General features: G+C 43.4%; 2 protein-coding genes across 2 annotated transcripts; one reads left to right on the plus strand and one right to left on the minus strand.

Moving 5' to 3' along the window:
• Positions 1-232: 232 nt before the first annotated feature.
• Positions 233-3,289, minus strand: ttc9 (tetratricopeptide repeat domain 9). The gene is made up of 3 exons (XM_084012862.1): positions 2,677-3,289; positions 2,089-2,271; positions 233-1,133 (listed from the first exon to the last, which is right to left on the minus strand). Exons 1-3 carry the CDS (start codon positions 3,152-3,154, stop codon positions 1,051-1,053), a joined length of 744 nt encoding a protein of 247 aa, XP_083868988.1. The 5' UTR covers positions 3,155-3,289; the 3' UTR covers positions 233-1,050.
• Positions 3,290-4,692: 1,403 nt separating this feature from the next.
• Positions 4,693-7,713, plus strand: med6 (mediator complex subunit 6). Its single transcript, XM_084013240.1, has 8 exons — positions 4,693-4,733; positions 5,458-5,617; positions 5,819-5,907; positions 6,064-6,146; positions 6,260-6,368; positions 6,531-6,646; positions 6,761-6,788; positions 6,886-7,713. The coding sequence occupies exons 1-8, from the start codon at positions 4,712-4,714 to the stop codon at positions 7,014-7,016; spliced, it is 738 nt and encodes a 245-aa protein (XP_083869366.1). The 5' UTR covers positions 4,693-4,711; the 3' UTR covers positions 7,017-7,713.
• The last annotated feature ends 333 nt before the right edge of the window (positions 7,714-8,046 follow it).

The raw sequence follows: 8,046 nt of genomic DNA on the forward strand, positions 1-8,046 counted from the left end.
CTTATAAATAACATCCTGTTTCAAACGTTTGCTGCCTCATGACACCAAGCCTCGTTAGATGATTTTCTTGGAAGGTCAACTCCACGCTGATTATTACACCAGCGGCGAGGTGAAAGGTTATAAAAATAATTTCAATCGGCTTCGGTTCACGACATGCGTGTCGCTTTTCAGGGGAATGAAAAGATCGAATTGAAGAGGGAGAAATCAAAACGGTACTTCAATCAATAGACACATTTATTACACGCATACCTTTACAGTGAACATACAGTATTTCGTCGATACAGTAAAATGCTGTGAATGAAGTGCTTCGTTTTGGCATCAATAAAACACAAACAGCTCGTCTCTCCGTTAAATACGTCCTCGTGATTTATAGAAAGTTTAGCCTATTTACATTTTTTTGTGTGATATGTCTGTTGAGTTCATTAGCGATTAGCACCCGTGTGCTCCTGATGTCCTCGACACGTTTAGAAACCTACTCAATGAAAGCACCTTTTACTTCAGATAGAATTGAGTATTGTGTATAAAAAAAAAATCTTTTGTTGGACTTTTAGAAATGCGTCGGCAGCGGCAGCGTAGGTGGCTGTTGGTCTTTTTTAACGGCGTGCGAATCGAGAGGCATCTTGTGCTAATTTACACTCGCCTGCAGACATGCTGGACTCGCTCTCAGGAACTTGTTGCTCCCGTCTCTCTCTCTCTGTCTCTCACTGTCTCTCTCTCTCTCTCACAAGTGTTGGCCTGTATGTGCAATGTTTGGACTGGCAGTGCATCGGTTTGTAATGGGTTTTTAAAAAATAACGACTTAGGAAGGGTTCATTCTGTACGAGATCATTTTGGCGGTTTCGAGACTCGGCATCTGGTAGGATTTTTTTTTCTTTTTTTCTTAAGAAAATGCTTCAAGCACACAACGATAAGTTCAATCACATAACTGGCGACCGGATGCTGTGCAAGGCGGGAAAAGAAAGGAAAAACAAACATCTCTTCACACAAAGACCTTCCGACTCCGTTCAGGTCTGAGTGGCACAAAGAAGGAGATCCATGACTCCTCGCTCCTTATGTCGCCTCTTTCTTTTCCCTTTGGACGCTCCGGCGAATCTTCATCTCTGTCAGCTGGATGTAGCGGATGGCATTGGTGTCTGGGAAAACAAAACACAGGAAAAAAGGCTGATTTATTTCCTGCTCAGAGAGGAAACGGTGCATCAATACGCTCATAAATCTTCCACGTAAACTGAACTCGGTGGGACGTGTGACGCAGCCAAGTGGAAATGTTTTTCAGGAACCAGGAATAATGTGTTTCCAGATACACCCTGTGTGGTTTTATCAGGTCTCACTGGAAAACACGTTATCGATCAGGTGAAACATCGACAAAACTGCAGTTATTGATCATCGTGACAGCAAAGCAACCAATTTTAAACCTTGAGTTTAAAATAATTGATGTTTTTCCAATGTGATGAATTCCAGCTTTACATTTGAATTGATGAGTCACACTCTATTTGTCTGATATAATGAACAGAACTGCCTTTAAAACCAGGAAAAGACAACACTTATGCTACTGGGACATCCAAAATGTAAGATAGTCTCATATGATATTAATATAATACGTATAAACCTCCCAGTACTAGGTGGAATATGCAAAGAAGTTTAAAATGCAAGCCAAAGTCATCCAAGTCAAGCTGTTTATAATATTTATGCAAGATGAAAATGCCTTTATTTGACGTGACGATATGTCTTCCAAACGACCGCCGCATTGTGGCCGTCGTGGGTCCTCATCAAGGTTCCATTGGTCATTCAAAAAGACACTTTAGCACTACATTGGGGATCACACACACAAACCATATTTCTTTTTTATTCATCAGCTCTTAGAACTACTTTAATGTGTCTCCCCAGATGTGACAGAGCTCTCATTTTTACCTTCAAGTCACTCATGAGATTCACATTCTTTGTCCCGATAATAAAAATTACAGTGAAGTCTTCCGTGGTCCCATCCCCCGTCCTGGTGTTGTGCATGAATCTTACACTTGTAAGCTTTGAACAAGTAAACATGTCTGCTGTGAATCATTATGATGCATTTATGACAGTGACGGTCCTGACCTGCCGGTTCCTGTTTGTGGGACTCCTTCAGGTAGTACAGGGCCTTCTGGAAGTCTCCCAGGTGGTAGTAGGCCACGCCGGACCGGTAAAGAGCCTTGAAGTTCTTCCCTTCCTTGTGCAGCACCTTCAGACAGTATTCCTTCACCCGCTCGTAGTTCACCAGCTCCATCTGCAGCAGGCAGGCTGGAGAGAGACAGGAGGGGGTGAAGAAGGGACGCTGACAACACCTGAGCCAATGTTTGAGTTTCATTATGCAGCACAAGTTCCTACGTGTGTCCCGTCAGACAGATACGATCACGTTGGTGAATTCCTTAATATAGAACAAATGTAATGATGGCTGAGATAATAAACCCTCAGAGTGGATATTAAAAGAAGAAAGTGGGGTAAATCCTGGGAATGACTCATCCTCCTCATGAATCATTCATGAGCTCAGGAGTATTTCTCTGCTAAAATACAGCAGATAAGTCTGGTGTGTGTGTGTGTGTGTGTGTGTGTGTGTGTGTGTGTGTGTGTGTGTGTGTGTGTGTGTGTGTGTGTGTGTGTGTGTGTGTGTGTGTGTGTGTGTGAGGGAGGGAGACCGTCTCTTACCAGCCAAGCTGTTGTAACACTCCAGCTCCGCGTTCTCCATGGCCCCCTTCTGCTCGTCCGTCAGCGTGGACTTGCTGATGGTCGGCAGGAGGGGGGACGGGGGCTTGGAGCCGGTGTCCGGGTCCCCCAGCACCCTGCACAGCCCCTTGATCTCCAGCAGAGCGCGGTGGTACTTGCCGATCGCCTCCCGGTACTTCTTATCCTTGTAGCACTGGGTGCCCTGGCACTTGAAGTCCAGCGCCCGCCTCACGACGTCGGCTGGCTCGTTGAGTGACGGCTGTTTGAGCATCGACCCACCATGATGCCGCTGGAGCTGCTGCTGCTGCTGCTGCTGCTGCTGGTGTCGGGCATCTTTAGTCCGGCTGCCGCTGCCGGGAGGCTGCGCGCACTGCTGGAGCCTCGGGGAGCCGCCGCCCTTGTCCGTGTGTCCGCCTCTCCCGCCGTCGTGCCCGGCCTGGATCACGCTCATTTTTTTCATGAATTGGTTATTTGATCGCAGCCGCCCGGCCGTGTATTAGCTGCGGGGAAAGTGGAGGCTCCTCTCACTGCATCGCTCTCGGCCGCGGCTACGTCTTCTCTGTGCGCAACGCTCGCTGCGCGTCGCGCGATGAGCGCGCTCCTCCGTCGTCGTATAGCCTGCTCTCGTATTTTTCCCCTCCGACGAGCCGATTGGTCAATAAACACGGGGCCATCGGTCCTATGGGGGACCTCCAGCAGGAAGAGGAGAGGGTCTGATTTAATTATCAGTTCATTTCGGAGATAATGTCGTCGTTAGTTTGTTTGCAAACCGGACACTAATGTCTTAATAAAAGCCAGACTGCATTTTCTTTGTAGACGTGACTTCACAAAGGGAATTTTAAAATCATGCATTTGTTCGGAATCACAAACATATATAAATAGTATGTGTTCCTTATCGTATGTTCTGTGTTATTTGTGTTAATTAGAGACAAATAAAAGCCATTAAAAAAATGTATCGGATGATGAATAATCCAATTTTATCAGATTTCTCCATCCATGCAGCTTTGGAAATTACTTTATATATTATATTTCAGCTTCCTGAAACTAAATATATTATACAGTAAGAGGATATCCCCCCCCCCCCCCCCCTTCCTTCCACTTAAATCTTCCTTTCAGTCGGAGGAATGCAGTCATCTCCACTCAGATGAATCAGATAAACATCATCCTGCCTGTTGTCTCTCGCCCGAGCAGCCTGCAGTCCCCCCCCCCTCCCAGTCTTGGACACATCCATGACAGACTCCAGTCCCGAATGACAGGCTATGATGTCATCCAAACCGGGCTGTATTCGGGGTAGTGGTGTTACTAGCCTCAAGATGATTTTGACCTGACAAAGGACCTTTTTGGTATTTTGACTGCCTTGTGTGTGTGTGTGTGTGTGAGTGTGAGTGTGTGTGTGTGTGTGTGAGTGTGAGTGCGTGTGTGTGTGTGTGTGTGTGTGTGTGTGTGTGTGTGTGTGTGTGTGTGTGTGTGTGAGTGTGTGTGAGTTTGTGTGTGTGTGTTTGGGGGGGGGGGGGGGGGGATCTATCTGTGCTGTCACCTTCGCAGAGCAGTGAGCTCAGCTGTCTGGGTGTGTCTCTGGAATTTCGGCTCTCTGGAGCAAATGCTGCTGATCAGCAATAAATCGCCGTGAGCCGTGAAAGCTGTTACATTTGACTCATGACGTAATGCTCACACTGATTCTCGTCTGCAATATCACGCCCATTGAGCTCTATAGATATAGGCCTATTGATGTCATGTAGGACTTGGAATGGAAGTGCAGACACGACATCAATATCCCCAAAATAAAGTTCTAAAATTACATTACATTAAAATTAATTATGACATTTTTAATCAAAGTGCAATCAATATAATAATTAAACATTGCGGTAAAATAACAAGTGTATTTAAATTATTTTACGGCGCTTCATTCATACCCTGTATTCCAATTTAACTTATTTAAACGATTAACACTGCGTCATCAAACCCCGGCCGGAAGCTAACTGACGACGTCATCTTTGTGAGACAGTTTGTTTTCATCATGGCGGCGGTGGATTTTAGAGGTAGCTAAATCATCTTATTTTATTACTTGTTAGAACGTCGCTTTCATGTTTTGCGCTTAGCTGTAGTGATGAACAATAAATAAACTATGTGTGTGTTTTATTTGAACGCTTGGGATGACGCTAGAGATTTGCTGTTAGCAAGAAGTAGCGCTAGAAGCTAACGTTAGCGGTTATTAGCATACCGGCTAACCTAGCGAATGTGGTAAATAAAGCGATGAAATTAGATGTAATGTGTAAATTCCTGCACGTATGCAAGTCGAGGAGGGTTTGGATGACGTTATTCAAACTCCCGATGCAGTTAAGTTAACATTAGGGTCGCTGACGGCTCCGTTAGTGTTAACGTGTCAACGTTAAAGCTGAAAACAACCTCCTGTCACGACTGTTATTTAGTCAAAATCACTGGTACTCGAGGCTTTAGCTGTTCCGAGATCTCGCAGGAGAACTTAGATCACGTATTACCTCCGTTTTTTGTTATTCTGCTCGCTTTGAACTTAATCCTGGTGTAAAACTGGAATATTTAGATACAACAACAAAGATAAGGACTTGAGAAATAAATGCAAAGCAGGATTTTCCTTGATTTTCGTCAGTCATAAGCACAGATAACACAAAATATCTAATGTGCCAGTCCGAAATCATAACCTGAGGCTGTGATGATGATGAGGTGTATGACTCCATCCGTAAAAGTGTTTAGGACATTAGTTTAATTTTTTCATTCATTTTGCAGACAACCTTCTTGGGATCTCCTGGGTGGACAGCGGCTGGGTACCGATTCTTAACCCCGGGAATGTACTGGATTACTTCTCAGAGAGAAGTAACCCCTTCTACGACCGAACCTGTAATAATGAGGTGGTGAAGATGCAGCGGCTTACTCTGGAACATCTGAAGTAAGTCTATCAGACACAATGCAATTTGGTGTTACTTGTAAAATAAAGGTAAAGTAACAAATAAGAGTGGTTTTGGTTCAAAGACGACAGTAAATACTTTGTAGAAAAACAGATACAGTAGTTATTAAGACTTGTTGTGTTTTAAAGGTCAGAAATATATCCATCGCAGAGCTGCATTAAATGTTTCTGTGTTGTTTTCAGTCAGATGGTGGGAGTGGAGTACATCCTGCTTCATGCTCAGGAGCCAATTCTTTATATAATCCGGAAACAGCAGAGGTCACCAACTCAAGGTGAGCAGTGTGGTGTCTGATTGCGACTGAAAATGATTATGAAGCTGGATTGTATATTTATTTTATCTGAGCTTGTACTTATGGCTGTCGCAAAAAAAATGTCACCAATCTATGTGAGAATACTGTTGCCTCTTTCAATATGTTTTCATGCTCCAGTGATTCCCATGGCTGACTACTACATCATAGCCGGGGTGGTGTATCAGGCCCCAGACCTGGGAACAGTTATCAGCTCCAGAGCGGTGAGAATTCCTAGTTTGATCCTATAAAATACTATAAACGTAATAAAAGTATTATAAAGGCTGTTGATGGTGGAGTTTGAAAAATAATTTGAAATAAATCCCATCTGTTTTAGCTTTCTGCTTCCCATGGAATCCAGTCTGCTTTCGATGAGGCCATGTCATATTGCCGCTATCACCCATCCAAAGGATACTGGTGGCACTTCAAGGACCAGGAGGAGAGAGGTTAGGCCTTGACAGTTCATTTCAATTTACAAATAGTGAGGACTAGAAGAGCCAGAGCTACGATGCCCTGTAATCCCAGGATTTTTATAGGAGTGAGTTCAAGTTTAATATGACGACTTTGGCAAAAGCTAATTCACTTCTCTTTTCTTTCTTTTGTTACAGAAAAAAACAAACCGAAGACGAAGAAGAAAGAGGAGCCGAGTTCACTGTTTCAGAGGCACCGTGTTGACACGCTCCTTTTAGACCTTAGGTCAAAATTTCCACCAACATTCTACCAGGTGCATTTTACACCGACTCAAAACAGTTCTGGAAGTTAAATATCCTTTTCATTAGAAATTCCATATAATACCATTTATTTCATGCAAATGTGTTTTTCTTTCTGTGATTTTCAGCCTAAGCCCGGTGAGAAGCCTATTCCAGGTATGGCCCTCAAATAGATGCAATATGTTCAGATCCTTAAGTCACATAATACAAAAGACCCCGAGTCTTCCACTAATTGCATGCTCTTGTATTGCAGTTGAGGTGAAGAAAGAGCCCGAACCCCCCACAGAAGCTGTTAAGCAAGAGGAAAGAGAACCAGCCACTAAGTCCTCGGCCCCGGCTCCCCCGAGCAAACCGCCTCCTGAGAAGAGAGCCAGACTACAGTGAAGAGAACGGTCATATTGTGTTTTCCAGGAAGAAAAAAATGGCATTTTGATATAAAAATGTGAAGAAAAGCTTTTTTCCCCCTTTTTTTTCAGCAAATAACTGTTAAATAGATTACCTATATTGGTTAAAAAGGCATTTTTCATTTTAGCTCAATTTAAGGTCGGACAGCATTAACTGAAAGAACATGTTGGGAGTAGTTTTCTCTCCAAATTTGCAGGATCAACTGCTCATGTTATCAGTTTGCTAAGAAGGAACCGGCTCCAAAGCTGTCAGTTGCTCATCCCAGGACTACTTTTACACTGTAACCTCATGCACTTGATGAGTGTGGCATCATGGACCTTCCGGGCAGCTGTACTACGTACGGGTTAACTGCCTGATGTCAGCAAGCGTTTAGCAGTCTTCACAAAGGATGAGTTGTTGAGTTGTTGACGATAAGCTGACATCAGCATCGGTGTCGGTTTACTGTTGACATCAGCGTAATATTTGTGTTGTAATGACTTCAGAGGACAGTTTAATTCCTAGTCTGCTTCACAGGGTGAGGTCTCACAATGCATCAACTCATCTGAAAAGGAAAACTCTTCTCGACTTGAGCAGCTCTCTTTAATTACAAACACTTTCATCTGTCAGTTTTTTTTTAAGTCAGTTTGTCGGTTTTGTTTTTTTGTATTAAAATATATCTGCTACTGTATCCTGATGTGTTTGATTGTTGACAAGTTATCATCTCGACTCTTGCTTGATCTTTTTCCCCCTCATGATCTGAACAAAATATCTAAAATATGATATATGTAACAGACTTCTGATCAACAACTCAAATAATTTATATGAGGGCAGAAGTTGATTCACTTCAGCTGCTCTGCTCTCATGTTGCCCTGAGCCCCCTTTAGTGTCTGACCACACTAATCAAACATGATGGGCTTTGTGGTTGGAAAGTCACTCAAGTACTGTACTTAAATACAATCTAGAAGTAGTTGTACTTTACCTCATCAATCCCATTCTATTATTCTGCTTCAATACACTCCAGATGTAATCT

The sequence above is a fragment of the Eutrigla gurnardus genome (genome assembly GCF_963514095.1).
Source record: "Eutrigla gurnardus genome assembly, chromosome: 7".
In the NCBI taxonomy this organism is placed as follows: Eukaryota; Metazoa; Chordata; class Actinopteri; order Perciformes; family Triglidae; genus Eutrigla; species Eutrigla gurnardus.